At 43.8% G+C, this 23,387-nt stretch overlaps 1 protein-coding gene across 2 annotated transcripts in view; it reads right to left on the bottom strand.

The window, feature by feature from the left end:
* The window catches only part of LOC122929707 (cholesterol side-chain cleavage enzyme, mitochondrial), an 80,679-nt gene that overhangs the window by 24,324 nt on the left and 32,968 nt on the right, over nucleotides 1-23,387 (bottom strand). For both annotated transcript variants that reach the window (XM_044283365.1, XM_044283366.1), the window contains exon 3: nucleotides 13,037-13,236. In XM_044283365.1, coding sequence (XP_044139300.1) covers nucleotides 13,037-13,236 — 200 coding nt within the window. The remainder of the gene's footprint in view (nucleotides 1-13,036; nucleotides 13,237-23,387) is intronic.

Genomic DNA, 23,387 nt, shown 5'->3' with positions numbered 1-23,387 from the left:
GTTGTGGAGGCAGGGATGGCACAGATGCTACCGACGCCAAGGATTGCGGGCCCAATTCGATCAGGGTTTCCGCCACCACCTACGTTAGTGGCTCCAACCCCCACTTCTCTTCCTCCGCCTCCTCCTCCACTTCCACCTCTGAATTATCGCAGCACCAGTCAGCCATTAGTCGGTAGCTGAAAGCAGTGTAGCACTGCAGTGGGGAAACGGCAACAGGCCGTGCTGAAGCTGATCTGCCTAGATGACAATCAGCACCCCGCCGCAGAGCTGTGGCAGGGGATAAGAGACCAGACTGAGCTGTGGCTCTCACCACTCAACCTAGAACCAAGCATGGTTGGGTCTGATAATGGTCGTAACTTGGTGGCGGATTTGGAGCTGGGCAACCTTAGACACATCCCATGCCTTGCCCACGTATTCAAGCTTGTGGTTCAGCAGTTTCAAAAAACATACCCCAATTTGCCTGAGCTACTGGTGAAGGTGCGGCGCGTGTGTGCACATTTCCCCAAGTCACCAACAGCTTCAGCTGGTCTGTCAACGCTGCAGCAGCGCTTGCAATTGCCAGCTCACCGGCTGTTGTGCGACGTGAGCACGTGCTGGAACTCCACGTTCCACATGTTAGCCAGGCTTTGTGAGCAGCAGAGGGCAGTTGTGGAATGCCAGCTGCAACATGGTCGTCACCTTTCCAGTCAGCTTCCGCTTTTCACAAGCGAGGAGTGGGCATGGATGTCTGACCTCTGTGAGGTTTTACGCAACTTTGAGGAATCAACACAGATGGTGAGCAGCGATAACGCTATTATCAGTGTCGCCATCCCCCAAAGAGAAATTCTCATCTCTCATTCCTCTGGTGGAGAGGACGAGCAAAATGGTGCAATACCAGAAGATCCTTGTTGAAAAATTGCTCCAAAATTTTACATCTTCCAACGCTGGCGGCAGAGTCCATACTTCCTTGGCCAACCGAGGAGGGGAGATAAGGGGAACGCACAGCAGTTCCAACAGAGGCAAGGCAACACTCTCCAAAGCCTGGGACAGTTTCATGACACCCCGCCAGCACCCTCACCCTAATGTGCAGCCTACTGCAACAAGGAGAGAAAAATTTTGGAAGATGGTGAAGGAGTACATAGCAGACCGTGTCAGCGTCCTCAATGATCCCTCAGTGCCTTACAGCTACTGGGTGTCCAAGCTGGACACGTGGCACGAACTGCCGCTCTATGCTTTGGAGGTACTGGCCTGCACTGCCATCATCGTTTTGTCTGAGCATGTATTTAGTGCTGCTGGTGGCAGTATAACAGATAAGCGTATCCACCTGTCAACTGAAAATACTGACAGGTTGACTCATATAAAAATGAATACACCGATAACCATAAGAATATGGAAAAGTGCGTGGAACATAAGCCACAAAACACCAATATAACCAAACGCACCACTATATGATAGAAAATTAATAAACTTTATTAATGACCAACAATACATAAATATATAATGTCAATGTGGTTAAAAGGACCCCACACTAGCAACACGTGGTGGGTAAAACACTCACATGCGATACATATCTTTAAAGTAATCCTGTAAACTCCCCCCAAAAAATGCCAAATGCCAATAAATAATTCAGAAAATCCATAAAATTGTATAAGTACAATGCATAAGACAACAGGCTAACAAAATTACATAAATGAAAAGGAGAGCAGGAAAGAGTACATATTATACCGACCGCAAGTGGTGCAACCACCCGTGACTGCCCGACGTGCGTTTCGCCACACGGCTTCTTCCCTGTTGTCTCATGATTACTTCAGGGACATGTACCGCATGTGAGTGTTTTACCCACCACGTGTTGTTAGTGTGGGGTCCTTTTAACCGCATTGACATTGTAAATTTATGTATTGTTGGTCATTAATAAAGTTTATTGATTTTCTATGATATAGTGGTGAGTTTGGTTACAGTATATTAGTGTTTTTTTCATATAAAAATGAACAAGGCCTGGATTGACCATGACTTCTGGACTCAACCAGAGGAATGCTGAAGAACATAAAGGCACATTACATGTGTTGTTTTTAATGTAGTTAATAGACTGTATTTCCATGCACCCCTTACACCACAAACAAGGGTATATGGTTGAATCTTCCTTTTCTCATCCTCCTCCTCCTCCTCTTCTGTCATATCAACATGCATTGCTTATTCGTCACATATAATGCCCTCGCATATAAGGCCTTTGAATAAACATTTTTAGAGGGTCCTTTTACCAGCAGGCCCTCACATTACATTTTTTAAAGGGTCCGCTAACCAGCAGGCCCTCACATATCATTTTTTACAGGGTCATCTCACCTGCAGACCTGCAACTCAAATCTTTTGCAGGGTCAGCTCACCTGCAGGCCCACAACTCAAATCTTTTACAGGGTAAGTTCACCTGTAGGCCCGCAACTCAAATCTTTTACAGGGTCAGCTCACCTGCAGGCCCGCAAGTCAAATATTTTACAGGGTCAGCTAACTCGCAGGCCGGCAACTCAATGTGAATGAGGCCCTACTTTATGTGATATACAGGTTGTATCGTAGTGCCTCTTCATTGTAATTTTTAGCAGCACTTGCACTTTATATATAAGTAAATATACAGGAAAGAATGTTTTCAATAAATTTTTCCTATAAAATTAATTTATATTTTGGTTTTGTGCGTAAAACCTTAATTAGATTTTGGGCCTGGGTATCAGTTTTGCCTGATGACACTGGAAAAACGGATCCGGTATTGCAATGCATTTTTCAGGATCCTGATCAGTCTGAAAAATGCCTGATCAGTCAGAAAAAATGACATGCAATTTGCCTGCCGGAACTGCCTGCTTAAATCAAACAACGCAAGTGTGAAAGTACCCTTACAGGGTCAGCTCACCTGCAGGCCCGCAACTCAAATCTTTTACAGGGTCAGCTCACCTGCAGACCTGCAACTCATACTGCCTTGTTTTGAAGTAGTAGCCGTAGCCGTTTATCGTCACTACCTCCACGAGTCGGGAGTGTGTGATTTGCGCGCCACCTGCTTGCCTTCCTTGGATGTGGTAGCCATTTCTCAGGCTCCCTCTCTGGAATCAAACACTGATTCCCTGTTACCCATAGTTTACAATGGCTTTGAGCTGACAATTATATCGAAAGTTGATAGGCCAGACATCAGAATGGATCGTCGCCATCACAGGGACGTGCCATCGGCCCCAGGTTAACTAGAGTCACCAAAGCGGTAGCAGGCCACCGCCCATAATGTTTTAGATGGTCAGATCAGCAGGCCCTTGCTCCAAATGTTTTTGAGGGTCAATCCACAGTAGTATTAATGCATATTATGTAGGTATATAATCTGTAAATCACTGGAAAATTTGACCTACTTAAAGGGAACCTGTCACCGGGATTTTGTGTATAGAGCTGAGGACATGGGATGCTAGATGGCCGCTAGCACATCCGCAATACCCAGTCCCCATAGCTCTGTGTGCTTTTATTGTGTAGAAAAAACGATTTGATCCATATGCAAATTAACCTGAGATGAGTCCTGTATGTGAGATGAGTCAGGGACAGGACTCATCTCAGGTTAATTTGCATATGTATCAAATCGTTTTTTTCCACAATAAAAGCACACAGAGCTATGGGGACTGGGTATTGTGGTAGTGCTAGCGGCCATCTAGCAACCCATGTCCTCAGCTCTATACACAAAATCCCGGTGACAGGTTCCCTTTAAAACTTAACTTTTATATAGGATATTCAATAAAATAAATCCCACAGAACTAAATATATGTTTCAGATGACTGCAGATAGTTATCTAGCGGAGTTTTTTAGGGTAAAAGGCACCTAAAGCATAATAATGTTTGTTGTTACACTGAATTGTTTACAACCACTCACGGTTTGATGTACAGTATCTTCAGGTGTCTGTGATGAATCCAAGGTCTCGGATTCCAAAACTGCTGATTCCTTTGTCAGGCTGTAGACATGGCCCTTCCACTGTAGAGAATGGTCCAAAGGATCAAGAAGAAAAAAAGGGGAGATAGTATCCCTACAGTGCTATTAAGGCCCTGCCTAAAAGCGGAGAGTTTTCCCGCCTTAATGCGGGAGAATCACCCCCTAATAGAGCGACCCCACTTATCGGTGGCTGTCCCTAGATTGAACTAACCCTATTAAAAATTCACTCCCAAACAAACAATTCCCGACGCGTTTCCTCTGTCACACGTGTTGTGACAGAATCATCAGGGGATAAACAGATAAATCAATGGCCTAATAGCCACTAGCTAGATAGCTTTGCTGGTCCTCCCAAATGTTAGTATGCAGTCCAGATTAATATCTGGCACTGCTGTTTTAAATACCCCAGGTAATTAGAATGAAATCCATACCGGAGTACCGGTTAGCGTGCGTTCCATTATCGCCAGACCGGAAGCCGTCCTCCACCGGAAGTCGGGGCGTGGAACGCATTAACGTCATCACACGGCGTCCTGGAAGTGCGTCCAGCCGGAATCATAAGCATCAATTTTGTCTGTGGAGCGCATCTGGTACGCACATCCGGGCGCAGGCCGCAGGCGGAAGTGCGTCCACCGGAAGTAGACGCACATCAGGACGCAGATGGAACACACCTGGACCGCAAGCCGGATACCGGAACTGGCCTTATTTTAAAGTATACAGGCCCTGCGCTATTCATTAATTGCCATGCCCATTAGAAGATAGAAAGGCTGCAATAAGTTTTCAATAATACTTAATACTTTATACCAATAGATAATTCTCTATTTATATATTGTTATTCCTGCAGGAGCCAGACTTGTCAACATAGGTTAATCTAGGGTGTTAAAGAGCATGGGATGACCATTATTTAATTACATATATATGGGGAATGGTGTTTTAAAGGAGTCAGGAGATTGATTACTCAGTATCATCGATCCACCCATTGATAACCTTATTCACCCAAAATCAATTATACTTATTGGACCTTTCACGGTTAGATATTTGTCATTAATTTTGACAAATAAATCTATATTGTATACACAGGGTCTCTTAGTATACTCCCTGAAAATATTGCTCCAATGAGGGATTAGATAAAGCATGCAAAGGAAAGTATCTCATTGAGGACCAGTTGGCTCACAGTTTTTAGTCTGTGGGTCCACTCCGCCTCTTTTTGTAAAATCCTCTTATTTAAATCCCCACAACCTCCACAACACAAAAATGTATTGCCTTTTCGTTTCCATCATGGAAGAGTTGAATGTGTCTAGCAATTGCTGTATCTCTTTTATTCCTTATGTCTCCCAAATGATCCCCGATCCTTCTTCTTAACTCTCTTTTTGTTTTTCCCATGTATTGAAGTCCACAGGTAGAGCTAGCCAAATACACCACTCCTGTAGTTTTACAGTTAGCAAAGTCCCTACTTGTATATGTCTTATTAGTTGTATTGCTTCTAAACCTTTTTGCTTGACAGATGAAGGGACAAGCTATACGTGTTCCACATCGAAAAGTGCCAAGTGGTCTTCTGTCTAACCTCGTGCCTAGTTTCTTGATGGGTGTATAATGGCTGTGGATAAATCTGTCTCCTAAAGATCTTCCTTTTCTATATGTAATGGCTGGATACGTGGGAACCATATGTAGTGTCCCACTAGGTAAAGGTGGGCACTACACAAGGGTTAATATGTCTGTTGTACTACTGTGATGTTTCTGTTCATTTTCCCTATGTTATCTGGGTAGAAGGCCTATTGGAGTGTAGTTTAGCCTCCTATACTCTAGAGGGAGCTAGTAAGCCCTTAGTATATACAGGGAGTGCAGAATTATTAGGCAAGTTGTATTTTTGAGGATTAATTTTATTATTGAACAACAACCATGTTCTCAATGAACCCAAAAAACTCATTAATATCAAAGCTGAATATTTTTGGAAGTAGTTTTTAGTTTGTTTTTAGTTTTAGCTATTTTAGGGGGATATCTGTGTGTGCAGGTGACTATTACTGTACATAATTATTAGGCAACTTAACAAAAAACAAATATATACCCATTTCAATTATTTATTTTTACCAGTGAAACCAATATAACATCTCAACAGTCACAAATATACATTTCTGACATTAAAAAACAAAACAAAAACAAATCAGTGACCAATATAGCCACCTTTCTTTGCAAGGACGCTCAAAAGCCTGCCATCCATGGATTCTGTCAGTGTTTTGATCTGTTCACCATCAACATTGCGTGCAGCAGCAACCACAGCCTCCCAGACACTGTTCAGAGAGGTGTACTGTTTTCCCTCCTTGTAAATCTCACATTTGATGATGGACCACAGGTTCTCAATGGGGTTCAGATCAGGTGAACAAGGAGGCCATGTCATTAGATTTTCTTCTTTTATACCCTTTCTTGCCAGCCACGTTGTGGAGTACTTGGACGCGTGTGATGGAGCATTGTCCTGCATGAAAATCATGTTTTTCTTACCTTGCAGACGTCTTCCTGTACCACTGCTTGAAGAAGGTGTCTTCCAGAAACTGGCAGTAGGACTGGGAGTTGAGCTTGACTCCATCCTCAACCCAAAAAGGCCCCACAAGCTCATCTTTGATGATACCAGCCCAAACGCCCAAACTAGTACTCCACCTCCACCTTGCTGGCGTCTGAGTCGGACTGGAGCTCTCTGCCCTTTACCAATCCAGCCATCTGGCCCATCAAGACTCACTCTCATTTCATCAGTCCATAAAACCTTAGAAAAATCAGTCTTGAGATATTTCCTGGCCCAGTCTTGACGTTTCAGCTTGTGTGTCTTGTTCAGTGGTGGTCGTCTTTCAGCCTTTCTTACCTTGGCCATGTCTCTGAGTATTGCACACCTTGTGCTTTTGGGCACTCCAGTGATGTTGCAGCTCTGAAATATGGCCAAACTGGTGGCAAGTGGCATCTTGGCAGCTGCACGCTTGACTTTTCTCAGTTCATGGGCAGTTATTTTGCGCCTTGGTTTTTCCACACGCTTCTTGCGACCCTGTTGACTATTTTGAATGAAACGCTTGATTGTTCGATGATCACGCTTCAGAAGCTTTGCAATTTTAAGAGTGCTGCATCCCTCTGCAAGATATCTCACTATTTTTGACTTTTCTGAGCCTGTCAAGTCCTTCTTTTGACCCATTTTGCCAAAGGAAAGGAAGTTGCCTAATAATTATGCACACCTGATATAGGGTGTTGATGTCATTAGACCACACCCCTTCTCATTACAGAGATGCACATCACCTAATATGCTTAATTGGTAGTAGGCTTTCGAGCCTATACAGCTTGGAGTAAGACAACATGCATAAAGAGGATAATGTGGTCAAAATACTCATTTGCCTAATAATTCTGCACGTAGTGTATAGCTAGGCCCAGACAGGGAAGGGCAGTGCAGTCCAGGTGGCTAGAAGTGAAGCCTAGTCAGCCTGAAGTTAATGAGCCTATGTTAGCTCAGAAGAATCAACCCCAGTAGAAGAGATGAGCCTCCTAGGAGAAACCTGCAGTACCCTTCAGCCAAGCAGAGCCAGTGTATCCAGCTACGATAAGTAAGCTGATGGGCAGAGGACCTATAAAGACAGCGCAAGGGTCAATACGGGAGGAAGATTATTTGCCAAGGATAAAAGCCAGCATTTAGGCGTCTGGGCCTTGGAATAGAAACCAGACAGGAGTTCAAAGGAACAGTGTACACTATTTCTGAGGAGAAGGTACAGTCTGGTCTGAGTGTGTGTATTATTATTACCCTCCGATTATCTTGCAAGATTATACCTGCCATTATTGAAATAAGCCTGCTTGTGAAGCATATGATATAAGGGACTGTATTACCATCTTGATGTACAAAGTTGTACTGTTATAAGTAAAGCAACGTTTGGTTCACCATACCATCTGTGTACCTCACTTATTGCTACTGGAAAACCGGTGTGCCACTGTTACAGGCACTGGCATCACAATCCTTAAAGGGACCTTGCCCCAGGCACTCAAAACACCTGCGACATCCAGGGCACCTCATCCACCATCAGGCCTGGTCCCTACATACAGAGTGTGCCCCAGAGGAACTTTGCGTTAGCCTCTCCTTCACTGCCGCATGCCTGCCCAGGGTTCTCCTACAAACAGTGAGTAACCCTCATTTGCCCATAACCGTGACCTCACTTCGCAATACTCTGCAGGTCTGGCGTGCTGCACATATCCCTCACTTTCGGATCCAGGAGAAGCATTTCCCAATATTTTTAAAAAATATCTCTGACCTCCTTATTACAATTATCAAAGCTTCCTATTATACGGAAAATTGGATCTATTTCTTATTTTCTCCCCTTCCTTGGATTCAGCAGGTCCGTTCTCGCAGCATTTTCTGCTGATTTAAAAGCTCTATGGAGTGGTTGATCAGGGTAACCTCTCTGATTGAATCTATCCTTCAGATCTCTGGTCTGGTCATAAAAATCATTTTTAGTGCTGCAGTTTCTACGGAATCGTAAGTATTGGCCCTTTGGGATTCCACGTTTTAGATTCAAAGGATGGTGGCTTTCCCATCTTAGCAGGTTGTTAGTTGCCGTGGGCTTTCTAAACTTTTAGTTCTAATACTGCCATTATTAAGAGAAATGTACAGATCCAAAAAAGCCAGGCCCTTATCGCTTATCTCAGATCCGAGACCCTGGATTCATCACAGACACCTGAAGATACTGTACATCAAACCGTGAGTGGTTGTAAACAATTCAGTGTAACAACAAACATTATTATATGTTCTAAGGTGCCTTTTACCCTAAAAAAACTCCGCTAGATAACTATCTGCAGTCATCTGAAACATATATTTAGTTCTGTGGGATTTATATTATTGAATATCACCAGCAGGCCATCAATCATAATTTTGAAAGGGTGTGTATGATGCCTTCCTTTATGTGTAACTAAGGGTGTATCGGAGTGCCTCTTCCTTGTAATTTTTAGCAGCACTTGCACTTTATATATAAGTAAATATTCCCTTGGTTTTGTGCGTATTATTGTCATTATGTAAAAGTAGCGTACTATTCGGACAACATAGTTCCCAGCAGCGACCAGCGAGTCCAAGATGCATCCATACATCCTCCCCATGCTGTGACAGAACCATTTCAGTGGTGTTACCAACAATTTCTGACATTTTCTTATGAACCAGGCACCATCCCCTTTTCAGAGCAGGGGGTACCTGGTTTAATGTTTAGGTTCTCCCATTGACTTATCACAATGTGTTCGGCCCGAGCACCCGAGCACTACGGTGCTCGATCAACACTAGTGGCCATTAATAGCTGCCATTTTACATCCTTCTCCAGTTGTCTCTGATTAATATGTAGAGCAGGGGGCTTAGGAGGTGGGATGCGGGCCACAGAAGTGCCGCCCGCACCCGCCGCCATTCGTGCCCTGCTCCTCCTTTCCTGACATCAGCGCTGCCTCAGAATCCTGTTTGATGCCTATCCGTCACTCCCCCCTCCTTCTTCTCTAACATCTTGCGCCTGCGCACAGGCCTCTGCCTGATGCGCCCATGCGGACTTCTCCGTTCGGCTTCATGGAGCAAAGTGCGCATGCGCCGGCACTTCGCTCAACCTCCCGATGACCTGCACACTCGCTCCATGAAGCCGAACGGAGAAGTGCGCATCAGGCAGAGGCCTGTGCGCACGCGCAAGATGTTAGAGCAGAAGAAGGGGGGAGGGAGGGAGAGCCGGAGGCGTCACACAGGATTCTGAGGCGGCGCTGATGTCAGGAAAGGAGGAGCAGGGCACAAACGGCGGCGGGTGCGGGCGGCAGCTTGGAGCCATTTACATCCCCTTGGGCACCTTATTTTTATGAATGACAGGTAAGTAATATCATTTTTTTGGGCAAAATGAGCTTACAGATTTCAGTTATAAGACCACATTAGGAATCACTAAAGCTCCCTGAACATAACCATATTTTTATCTGGAGGGGGTAAAAACTAGTGACAGAATCCCTTTAAGAAAATGAAAATACGTAAATATTACTTTAGTGTAAAGCAAAAGTATTTTGCTGTATTTGTGAGAGGAGAGGCTGATTACACGGCTACTTACTTGCACCTGTGAGGCCAGGCTGGTTGGGTACTAGGCTATTTATAGGCTCCTGTAGGCCTAGGCTGACGACGATTCAGCTGATTTCACTACCTGTGAGTCAGCTCTAGGATACAGCAGCATGGTGTGGAGGCTCTTTACGGCTGGGCGATGGCAGAATGTCTTAGCAGGGCGCTGGTATTCACGGTAGGATCGGAGTGGTTTGCACGGGACCAACGCTGCGGTCCGCGTCATTTAGCACTCTGAGATGTAGCAGAGTCGGGCGCTAAACGGTTGAATGATGGTTGTTAGTTGGTTCAAGTCATGCACGCTGTGTTTTTATATCAATGGTAAAGAAAAAAATAAAGAAAAATGCTGTGGTATTGCACTTGATGGCATGGTGCCTACAGGGCGGAATGCGATGCGCAGTACTCTGGTTCAAAGCAGAGTGGGGTGCTAACGGTCTAGTGAATGCTCGGCTGTCTAGGGGCTCATTGGGGGTCATTGCATATAGTTGTTGGCCTAGAAGGCGCCTGGTGTAGGTATGGTCGCAGGTTTCCTCTATTGGAAAAAAAATATAAAAAATTTGTGTTTTTTTTTTTTTTTTTTTAACATGCAGGGGCACATCCGTAGCTAACGCCAAACATGCAAGGAGTTGGGGTATGTATACCAGGGGTCTGCATGTGGGGATCCATGCAGATCAATCGAGGCGCCTGCATTTGAGTTCTGATGCTCCTGTAGGTAAGAGTGGTTTATCTATAAACTGTATGTTATGGGCACGCATGTGTCAGCGGTTCTGTGCTAGGTTATAGGTGCACTATATGTTGCTTTATTGTCGTTGCTTCAAGGTTCATGTTCATACACGTTTATGTTTCTTGGGTGGTGCTGTGATGACCATCCCTGTGAAAAAAAAAAAAAAAAAAGCCTGCAGCATTATGTGGAGGCGTTACCTTCAAAGCTATGTCCATGTGTCTGCATTTACAATTTATACTCTGTTCACCACTAGAGCTGCGTTCATGCGTTGCTGTTGCATCACATTGATACCCTGTCATTTCAGATTGCATTCACAGCTGCGTTATACCGTGCTCTTCATGCTCACAGCTGGGCTCATACCATGTTTCAGGCACTACTCACATCCAGACCTGCGTTCACCCACCTGTTCATACATCACTTCGGCTTCCACTTAAGGCCGCATTTTCCTTTTCATTGCTACATCATGGTTACTCAGTATTTCCTCTGGGGCAGTCAGTGCACCGCTCTGATACCGTTCTCCTAATGAACATAGCTGCTTTCCTTCAGGTTTACGTTTCTTCCCTCGCTGGCGCCTGGCTCCGCCATTAGGGTCTCTCGTGCCTGGCGGTTAATAAGTCCTGTCACGACTACAGGTGATTACGAAGTCCTGTCACGACTACAGGTTAATAAGTCCTGTCACGTCTTCAGGCGATTACGAAATCCTGTCACGACTACAGGTTAATAAGTCCTGTCACGACTACAGGCGATTACGTCCCGATCCATTATCAGAGTTAAGTGGCATATGCCATCTTCTAATTTTTGGGTCCTTTATTAATAATAAGAAATAGTTTAAGCAGTGGCCTGGGGAAGTATAGGTGTAGTATTTGCTACCAGCAATAGTTGATGTCCGAGCAGGGCCCTTAGCGAATGGTTGGACTTCATTAAGTCTTCCATCACATTCACCATTGTTATTTCAGTCTGCAGCTCCCGGGTTCAGACCTTCTTGTAATATGTTCATATGATCGTCAACATAGGGGTAAATCGTTTCTGACTACCGACCGCTCTTTCAAAACATCAACTTTAGCTACCTCCAAAAACAACGGCACGTGACAAAGAGGTAAGGTATATAGAAGTCGCTGATATGTACGGTATATTCCGCACCTTCATCGGGTAAAGTTTTCTGCGTTCAAAGCGGGTGTCGTAATGGTATGTATATGTTTACTCTAAATAAGGTCTATGCTTTTTGGCCCCTTTAGGCTGCCCTACAGCAGCAGTTATGGCACAATTCTACTGCTTGTTGCAAGATAGGGTTAGATAGGTTAGGGACACCTTTCTGATAGCCGATCCGAACACAAGTGTAAAGCAAAAGTATTTTGCTGTATTTGTGAGAGGAGAGGCTGATTACACGGCTACTTACTTGCACCTGTGAGGCCAGGCTGGTTGGGTACTAGGCTATTTATAGGCTCCTGTAGGCCTAGGCTGACGACGATTCAGCTGATTTCACCCACCCACCCACGCCATCTTACAGTCACTTCATATAGGGGTGGCCCCCTTTAGGCTGCCCTACAGCAGCAGTTATGGCACAATTCTACTGCTTGTTGCAAGATAGGGTTAGATAGGTTAGGGACACCTTTCTGATAGCCGATCCGAACACAATTATAATTATATTCCCAAATACCTTTAATTAGTTATAATGGCTCATTTTTTTCTAAGGAGCAATCATTAGGAGAAATATAATGGCCGCCGTCCTATTAGTACACACAAAACCTGTCCTAATCACACAGCAGGACAAGTTACTTCACATCACTGAGGTAAAAAACTACCTCGGCCTCCTCTCTGCTCTGCTTGTCTGGGATTCCTGAATACAGATAATAAGATCTTCAGCTGAATCTCTGGGGAAAGGAGTTTATGAGGAGACATGAAGTGCAGAGAGAACGGACTTGACAGACTGTGGTAATGGAGACAAGAGCTGCTGCTCATTACCCCTACCTCCTCTCTGACCTTTAATTCTCCTTATGAACTTTATTCCCACAGAGATGCAGGTGAAGATCATATAAACTGTATTCAGGATCATAATCCCTGACAAGCAAAGCAGAGAGGAGGATGAGGCAGCTCTTTAGCTCAGTGCTCTGAAGTAACTTGTCATAATGACAGGTTTTGTGTGTGTTAATAGGACAGCGGCCATTTTATTTCACCTGATGATTGCTCCTCAGACAAAATGAGGCATTATAACTAATGAAAGGTATTTGGGAATATATATATAATAAAGTAATATTGAAGTATTTTAATTTTCTTAATTCCTTGAGAACCCCTTTAAGGAGTATTATTCTTGTACTTACACTCCAATGCAAATCGAAAGAGCTCATTGGTCAGATCAGCTGTCCACTTTCCCCGACTACTTCTTTCCACCTGAGAGTAAACTCTACGAACAAAGTCCTGTCCAACATTGTCCAGGAGAGGCAGGAAGCGATGCATCCCTGACACAGAAAGGACCTCTCGATTCAGTATAAGTCTTTGGCAACGCCATTCTTCTCCACTCCTGTAAAACAATAATACTTTGTATATTCTCTGTGTGTAACAAATACAGTTTCATTAATTTCTAGAAGATTACTACTAGACAGTAAGCTCTTCAGAAAAGTATTGTAACTGTACATTACACTAAAAGATTGTATATTCTGCAGACAACAATAGTCCACATAAACCGTAAAGTCCTCATAAATAATGGTACTGTATATACAGTAGGGGTATTATAAATGGCATTTCTTACATCTTTAATTTGAATAGTATTTATTGTTTTCTTCTTGTTTGTAAGACATGCTTTACATGGTAATGACAATACAATAATAGCAGAATAGTACAAATGTCATGATCATCATTATAACACAGTCATGCCTGCAGAAAAGACTGTCCATAGTCAGAAGAAACTCAGCCTGTAGATGGGCAGCTGGATGCCAAAATGCTGTTGTATTACTAGCAAAAGTACAGTCAGCTGACTGTACCCCATGACATCAACGACTAACTGCTTGGCATTCATTACTGCACGCCAGCCTGTTCCTGTTCCACAGGAGGGTCCAAATTTCTGGGTCTTGACTGCATCTGTTCAGGGTGTACTAGAGTTCACCAGGAACAGTTTTTGCAGGGCCACCTCTTTCAGGGTGATCACTCTACAATGTTTACGGTACTAGGTGGTTTATTAGGGTGAATCTTCCCTGCCATACCCCAGTTTGGTTTATGGTTTGTTGCCATGGATGACCCCACCTCTGAATGTATGGTCAGACTGCAATACGCATCCACATTTGCTGTTTTTGTAACTACTGTACATCTAATTTTGAATTCAGGATCCCAGCGCTCCAAATGTACTGATGTCTGACACTGCTCAATTGGTGTGCCAGACTGTGTAGGAACAGAATGGTAATGCTCAGATGTCAATTTATGCATATGTTTTTCTAGGAGGAGTAACTGATTAACATTTGCTCAAAATAGTATAGTATAAGGTGCTTTTTTGTCCAGAAGAAAGATAGACAGTGGCGTACCTACCTTATAGGCAGACCACGCAGCTGCTATGGGGCCCATGAGGAAGGGGGGTCCGCAGTGGAGGAGAAGCCCCGCCCCCTAATTGCTCCAGTCTATCTTCCTAAAGCTAAAGGACCTTTGATGATGTCATCACAGGTCCTGTAAGGGAACTGCACAGTGTAAAGTGTAGCTCCCAGGTTAGAACAGTGCATCTGTCAGGACCTGTGATGACATCATCTTCAACATCACAGGTCCTGCAGGATCTAGCAAAAGACCTGCACCAAAAATGGTGTAGTTCCCAGGTTTGAAAGGTACATCTGCCAGGACCTGTGATGACATCATCACAGGTCTTTCAAACCCTAATAGCAAGTATTAGAAGTTTACAATCAGCTCTGCATTGATCTATACAGACTGGAATGGAGTTGTAAGAGGAGGTCCACCACTTTTCTCTTCATTTGCTCCTCACCCATGTCCAGTTTTTACTCATTGCTAACTTATATATAATACTTCAGACAATTACAGTGACAACTACCTCATGTACCTGACACACAGTGACCATAATGTATAACTGACCACATATATCTGTACACTGCATCTATTATACCTATTATAGCTCTGTATGTATATATTTATATATATAAACACACTGCATATATTACACAGTATTATAGATGCAATATGTACACATATATAGTATATACAGCAGTGTACTGATATGTGAGGTACAAGGTATAATAGATGCAGTGTACACAGGTATATAGTATATACAGCAGTGTACTGATATGTAAGGTACAAGGTATAATAGATGCAGTGTGTGTAGATACATAGTATATATAGCAGTGTACTGAAATGTGAGGTACGAGGCATAATAGATGCAGGGTGTACAGGTATACTGTATATACAGCAGTGTACTGATATGTGAGGTACGAGATATAATAGATGCAGTGTGTATAGATATATAGTATATACAGCAGTGTACTGATACGTGAGGTACAATAGACTTAGTGTGTACATATATATAGTATATATATCAGTGTACTGATATGTGAGGTATGGGGTATGATAGAGGCACCATGTACAGTTATATTGTATATGCAGCAGTGTGCTGATATGTAAGGTACGAGGTATAATAGATGCAGTGTGTATAGCTATATAGTATATACAGCAGTGTACTGATACGTGAGGTACCAGGTATAATAGATGTAGTGTGTGTATAGCTATATAGTATATACAGCAGTGTACTGATACGTGAGGTACCAGGTATAATAGATGTAGTGTGTACAGATATATAGTATATACAGCAGTGTACTGATATGTGAGGTACAAGGTATAATAGATGCAGTGTGTATAGCTATATAGTATATACAGCAGTGTACTGATACGTGAGGTACGAGGTATAATAGATGTAGTGTGTACAGGTATATAGTATATACAGCAGTGTACTGATACGTGAGGTACCAGGTATAATAGATGTAGTGTGTACAGATATATAGTATATACAGCAGTGTACTAATATGTGAGGTACAAGGTATAATAGATGCAGTGTGTATAGCTATATAGTATATACAGCAGTGTACTGATACGTGAGGTACGAGGTATAATAGATGTAGTGTGTATAGCTATATAGTATATACAGCAGTGTACTGATATGTGAAGTACGAGGTATAATAGATGTAGTGTGTATAGCTATATAGTATATACAGCAGTGTACTGATATGTGAAGTACGAGGTATAATAGATGCAGTGTGTACAGATATATAGTATATACAGCAGTGGGGGCCCAATTTAGATTCTTGCTATGGCGCCCAGTGATTTCTATGTACGCCGCTGAAGATGGACACCAGAAAGAAAACCTGATGGGCTTGTTAGTATCAATGGTGTCTGTCAAGGTGTCTTATCTACTATAATCAGAAGATGTTCAATAAAAAGAAATTCCTTTATTATCCAGCCCGGCCCCTTAAAGGTGGTGTTTATTATGTAGAGAAAGTTAATACAAGGTACTTACTAATGTATTGTGATTGTCCCCATATTGCTTCCTTTGCTGGCTTCATTCATTTTTCCATCATATACAGACGTGGACAAAATTGTTGGTACCCTTTGGTCAATGAAAGAAAAAGTCACAATGGTCACAGAAATAACTTTAATCTGACAAAAGTAATAATAAATTAAAATTCTATAAATGTTAACCAATGAAAGTCAGACATTGTTTTTCAACCATGCTTCAACAGAATTATGTAAAAAAATAAACTCATGAAACAGGCATGGACAAAAATGATGGTACCCCTAGAAAACACAGAACATAATGTGACCAAAGGGACATGTTAATTCAAGGTGTGTCCACTAATTAGCATCACAGGTGTCTACAACCTTGTAATCAGCCATTGGGCCTATATATATGGCTCCAGGTAATCACTGTGTTGTTTGGTGATATGGTGTGTACCACACTCGACATGGACCAGAGGAAGCAAAGGAAAGAGCTGTCTCAAGAGATCAGAAAGAAAATTATAGACAAGCATGTTAAAGGTAAAGGCTATAAGACCATCTCCAAGCAACTAGATGTTCCTGTGAGTACAGTTGCACATATTATTCATAAGTTTAAGATCCATGGGACTGTAGCCAACCTCCCTGGACGTGGCCGCAGGAGGAAAATTGATGACAAATCTAAGAGACGGATAATCCGAATGGTAACAAAAGAGCCTAGAAAGACTTCTAAAGAGATTCAAGGTGAACTTCATGCTCAAGGAACATCAGTGTCAGATCGCACCATCCGTCGTTGTTTGAGCCAAAGTGGACTACATGGGAGACGACCAAGGAGGACACCATTGTTGAAAACGAATCATAAAAAAGCAAGACTGGAATATGCCAAACTACATGTTGACAAGCCACAAAGCTTCTGGGAGAATGTCCTGTGGACAGATGAGACAAAAATCGAAGTTTTTGCCAAGGCACATCAGCTGTATGTTCACAGACGAAAAAATGAAGCATATCAAGAAAAGAACACTGTCCCTACTGTGAAACATGGAGGAGGCTCTGTTATGTTCTGGGGCTGCTTTGCTGCGTCTGGCACAGGGTGTCTTGAATCTGTGCAGGGTACAATGAAATCTCAAGACTATCAAGGAATTCTAGAGAGAAATGTACTAGCCAGTGTCAGAAAGCTTGGTCTCAGTCGCAGGTCATGGGTCTTGCAACAGGACAATGACCCAAAACACACCGCTAAAAACACCCAAGAATGGCTAAGAGGAAAAAATTGGACTATTCTAAAGTGGCCTTCTATGAGCCCTGACCTCAATCCTATTGAGCATCTTTGGAAGGAGCTGAAACATGCAGTCTGGAAAAGGCACCCTTCAAACCGGACACAACTGGAGCAGTTTGCTCATGAGGAGTGGGCCAAAATACCTGCTGAGAGGTGCAGATGTCTCATTGACAGTTACAGGAAGCGTTTGATTGCAGTGATTGCCTCAAAAGGTTGCGCAACAAAATATTAAGTTAGGGGTACCATCATTTTTGTCCATGCCTGTTTCATGAGTTTATTTTTTTACATAATTCTGTTGAAGCATGGTTGAAAAACAATGTCTGACTTTCATTGGTTAACATTTATAGAATTTTAATTTATTATTACTTTTGTCAGATTAAAGTTATTTCTGTGACCATTGTGACTTTTTCTTTCATTGACCAAAGGGTACCAACAATTTTGTCCACGTCTGTACACTGCATATTCTATGGTTACGACCACCCTGCAATCCAGCAGCAGAGGAGTCTGCGCTTGCACACTATAGAAAAAGGACTGGCCTCTTTGGTGGCCGCAACTGCATTATTGAGCATAGGCAGGCTTTTTTCCCTCAAGTGTGCAAGCATGGCCACCACTGCTGGATTCCATGGTGGTCGTAACCATGGAACGAGCAGCGTAATAACTGCTATTTGCTGAATTGACAAAACCCCTTTAATGCCAAATGAGTGTAGACAAACCACATACAACTTCCAAAAGGAAGCAGCAGCAGGTCCTACTTACAGATTTTAAAAGAGCCAGCAGACATTTTAGTGTCACTTTGGATGTAAATGGTTAAATAAAGACGTAGCTCAAAATGAGATAAGTCTGTGAAATGTTGTTTGAACAGAGTTTACCTTTAACACAACACAGGCAATACTTTATGCTGTGCGGTGTCACGGTCGGTGCTGCTTTGCCCTAACCAAAGAACCAAGGAGAAGTGTGACAACATGACATTGACTGTGCAGTGAGTAATTAACATCATGAAGGATGGACCTTGAAGTCTAATAGAATAACAGGGCATTTTCCAGTGACTTTTCACACAAAAATTTGACTCTTCCAGGAAATAGTGTCCTTGCAAGTATACATAACAGTTTGCAAAACCCGTAAGTGATAACTCCTTCAATGTACATGACTTTGATGTCTTGTTACACATAATTCCTAGGCTTCCCACGGGATGAGGCCATACTGGAAAAAAATAAAGGTGAGTGTGTGTGTATAAATATATATGGTTGCAAGGAAACGCGGATGCCCTGTACCGGGTACACTGTTTGATGTGTGTTCACCCCCTCAGGGTTGAACAAAGGGGGGAGGTATGTAAGAGGGTTCAAGGGATGATCGTAGATAATAGATATGTCTCACCAAGGTTCCTGCCCTCGGTGAAGTAAGAGCCTGTTTCATGTGTTAGCAGCAGTTGCTGTTTGACACGTTGCTATTTAGTATGGCTGTAATAGCTGATATGGGATGGCTCTTACTGGGACTAGTCAAAGTGCTGGGTTGGTGACTACTCCCCACGTTCCAGGCCGGGTCTTGGCTTTGGGCTATAAAACACAGGCAGCACTGGCAGGTGTTTTTGGATTACTCCTCTCTGACAGTGGAGCTCTGTCAGTCTCTGTGTTGGGACCTGGGAGTTTGGGCCTGGATTAAGGCCTGCTACCTTGTTGGTGTGAAAGCAGCTGCTTTGTCCAAGGACTTCTTTTTTGCTGCATGGTGTGAATAAACACCAGAATCACAAGGTGACTGTTTTCCTTGAAACTGACTTTTTGTTTTTTTCCACTTACTTAATGTGTGAATAAACACTGAACTGTTTAATTTAAAGACTTTGTTGTTGCCTCTATACTGCATCCGCTAACCTGCCTATCAAAGCGAACCCCCACAATTGGTGGAAGATGCGTGCACGAGCAGTGAGGCTGGCCTGAAGGCCGAAAAATGTTTGTTTTTCCAGGCACGGTTGCATGTCTTACATCAAACCAGCGAGATTACAACCCGTGTCCCTTGACAAAATGGAAGCTGTCGTAAAAGCCCTCATGGAGGCTAACTTGCAGCAGTGGGAGGCTAATAAGCAGCAGCAGGAAACCAACTAGCTGCTACTGCAGCATGTGATGTCTTCACAAGCAGCAGGGGCATCCCAGAACGTCCACGATGCCCGGAAAGCGGTGAGTGCGGCGATCCCTAAGATGACCCCCTCAGATGACGTCGAGACCTAACTGGCGGTGTTCGAAAAGGTGGTCGTGAAGGAGAAACTACCCAAGATCAATGGGCTGAGGTCGTCGCTCCGTTCCTGGTATCCAGACCGCAGCAGGTGTTTTTCGACTTACCGGATGATCAAGCGGCTGATTACATGACAGTAAAGGGTGAGATTCTGGCAAAACTGGAGGTGAATGTGTTGGTCTGGGCCCAGCGGGTGCATCAGTGGGAGTTTAACCCGGCTGAACCTGCGAGACCTCGGCATTATGATCTGTTACACCGTTTGCATAAATGGCTGCAGCCTGACGTGCTGTTCCACTGCTATGCTGGACCATCTGTTGGCTGATGTATTATGGAGGGCTTTGCCTTACCCTCTCCAGCACTGGATCGGCCAAGTGTTTCCTGGTAATGCCCTTGAGATGGTCGACTTGGTGGAGCGCTATGAGGCCACCAGGAATCTACAGGGGGGTTCTTTTGGGAGGGGCAGTCAAACCCAGGAAATCTCCACCCCAAAACCCGTCCGGGATGTACCCCCTGCAGACCCAGCTCCGATGGTCTGCTGGCAGTATCAGGAGCCTGGCCACATAAGGGCCAACTGTCCCCATCCGTGCAAAGTCATGGATACTAACTATGGCTACTGCCACTCATTGTATGCCAGGAAGCTGTGTGCAACAGGTACCCCCAAGACTATAGCCAATAGCCACCTGTGCCAGGTGGAAGTGGGAGACACTCTGGTGGTGGCTCTGCTGGACTCAGGGAGTCTGGTGTCCCTGGTAAGAGCTGCCCTGGTGCTGCCCGCCAAGTATACTGGCCGAAAAGTCGGGGTTGTGTGCATCCATGGAGACTTAAAGGACTATCCCACCGCCCTGGTGTCTCTGTCCACGGTCACCAGCTGGTGGACTCACGAAGTGGCCGTCGCCACCAATTTACATTATGAACTTATACTTGGGCGAGACTTCCTGGGTTTCCCGGCACTGTGGCCTGATACGAAAGTTACCGATACCTGTGAGACATGTGTAACCCCAGTAGAGTGGCCTTACTCGGGGGGAAAACCGGAACCCTGGGAACCTGAGTCTAAAGGGCCATCAGTAGGGATGGCCGCCACTGCGGTGGAAGAGGGGGAGACAATCCTGCTGCATGTAATGGTGGGAGACGTGGAGGATTTGCCACCGGGTCCTGAGTTGGCAGACCTCAACGACTCCGGGGAAAATTTCAGTACAGCACAGCACCATGATCCAACACTATCTCGGGCCTAAGAACATGTTATAATAGTTGATGGTGAACCTCAACAACTGGGGGCCAAGTTGAACAGCTGGTGGTGCCCAAGGTGTATCACAAGCTTGTGTTGGAGCTATCCCACCAACATATTCTTGGGGGACACCTGGGATGGCAGAAAATGCAGGACCAGATCGACAGCAGTTTTACTGGCCCAGTGTGTTTAGAGAGGTAGAAGAATATTGTAAGTCTTGCCTAACCTGCCAAATAACGAGCCCCCAACCACATTTCTGTAGTCCCCTGGTACCTCTCCTGATTATCGAGGTTCCGTTCGAGCGAATCGCTATGGATCTCATAGGCCGGGAACCGAAGTCCGCTAGAGGGCACCAACACATCTTGGTCGTCCTAGACTATGCCACTCGAAGGCGGTGCCCCTGCGACATACATTGGCCAAACTCATAGCTAAGGAGGTAATGGTAATGTTTTCCCGAGTGGGACTACCTAAAGAGGTTCTGACCGACCAGGGAACCTCTTTTATGTCAAAGGTCATGAAGGAACGATGTAAGTTTCTGCACAAAAAACAGCTATGGATGTCCGTTTATCATCCGCAAACAGACGGCCTGGTAGAGAGATTTAATCAAACATTTAAAAAAACATGCTAAAAAGAGTGGTGTCTAAGAATGGGAGGGATTGGGACCTTCTTCTGCCCTATCTCATGTTCGCAGTGCGAGAGGTGCCCCAGGCCTCTACTGGGTTCTCGCCCTTCGAACTGCTATATGGCCCACATCCTCGCGGTCTGTTGGACATAGCTAAAGAGGCGTGGAAACAACAACCCACACTGTATAAAAGTGTAATTGAATATGTCGCTCAGATACAAGAGCGGATGGAGACAGTGTTGCCGATTGTTAGGGAACATATGGAGGCAGCCCAGCGAGCCCAGAATAGGGTCTATAATTGGCAGGCTTGTGTCCGGATCTTTAACCCTGGGAGATTGGGTTTTGGTTCTGGTACCGACGGTGGTGTCACAACCAGACAGCTGAGAAGCTCTGACAGAAGCCTTTCAGAACCTCCTCCTCGAGTTTTCTTTGTTGCGGTGTTCAGTTCCTCATCTCGTTAGCCTCTCTCAGCTGTCATGTAGTTGGACTGATTGCATCCCTTTAAATTCCGCCCCATAATGCATTACTGGGGAAATCTGTCACCTCGATTTTGATCCATTTTCTAAAGTAATAAATTAGTAGTACTGCAGCTATGGAGTTCAGATCACTATTTCTTATTTTCCTATTGCCTCCCATTTCCCCGCTGTCAGTGCTCAGAGCTGCATTGAAATACATTAACAAGAAATACATTGTCAGTACTGCTGTGCATGCACACACGAGTCCTCTCCATGATGGTAGAATAGCAGAGCAGTCCGGACTGTGTATTTTAGTGTAACTTTGAGTGCTGAGGGTAATGGGGGCAGTACGAAAACAACTAGTGATCTGGAGTCTTCATCTGAAGTACTACTCATGTATTACTGTAGCTGATGCCGAGTCCTAATAATCATGAGCTTATGGCTTTCCCTGCCCACCTGCCTCTGATTGACAGGATTTTTTCAACTGAATTAGTACCAAGGAGCGGGCAAAGTCAGGAGCTCATGAATATTCAGGATTCATCATAATGCGCTGGAGCTGTTCAATGCAAGACTGGGCTGGGTCGATTAAATAAAGTGACCCAGTATTTGTCACTAGTTTATGCTGTCCTTAGTTAGGACACCATAAAAACGATGACGGATTACCTTTAAGGTCATTGTCTTGTTGAAGCTTCAGCCCAGTCTTAACCCCTTAAGGACCAGGCCATTTTTTGCAAATCTGACCAGTGTCACTTTAAGTGCTCATAACTTTAAAACGCTTCGACTTACCCAGGCCGTTCTGAGATTGTTTTTTCGTCACATATTGTACTTCATGACACTGCTAAAATTGGGTCAAAAAAGTTAATTTTTTTGCATAAAAAAATACATTTTTTACCAAAAATTTTGAAAAATTAGCAAATTTCAAAGTTTCAGTTTCTCTACTTCTGTAATACATAGTAATACCCCCAAAAATTGTGATGACTTTACATTCCCCATATGTCTACTTCATGTTTGTAGCATTTTGGGAATGATATTTTATTTTTTGGGGATGTTACAAGGCTTAGAAGTTTAGAAGCAAATTTTGAAATTTTTGAGAAATCTTCAAAATCCCACTTTTTATGGACCAGTTCAGGTTTGCAGTCATATTGTGAGGCTTAGATAATAGAAACCTCCCAAAAATGACCCCATTCTAGAAACTACACCCCTCAAGGTATTCAAAACTGTTTTTCAAACTTTATTAACCCTTTAGGTCTTCCACAAGAGTTGATGGCAGATGGAGAAACAATTTTGAAATTTCTATTTTTTGGAAAATTTTCCAATATAATCAATTTTTTCCAGGAGTAAAACAAGGGTTAACTGCCAAACAACACTCAAAATGGGTTGCCCTGATTCTGTAGTTTGC

The sequence above is a fragment of the Bufo gargarizans genome, chromosome 2 (genome assembly GCF_014858855.1).
Source record: "Bufo gargarizans isolate SCDJY-AF-19 chromosome 2, ASM1485885v1, whole genome shotgun sequence".
Classification (NCBI taxonomy): domain Eukaryota; kingdom Metazoa; phylum Chordata; class Amphibia; order Anura; family Bufonidae; genus Bufo; species Bufo gargarizans.
Note: the sequence above shows the minus strand (reverse complement) of the source record. Positions and strands in the feature narration are given on the sequence as shown.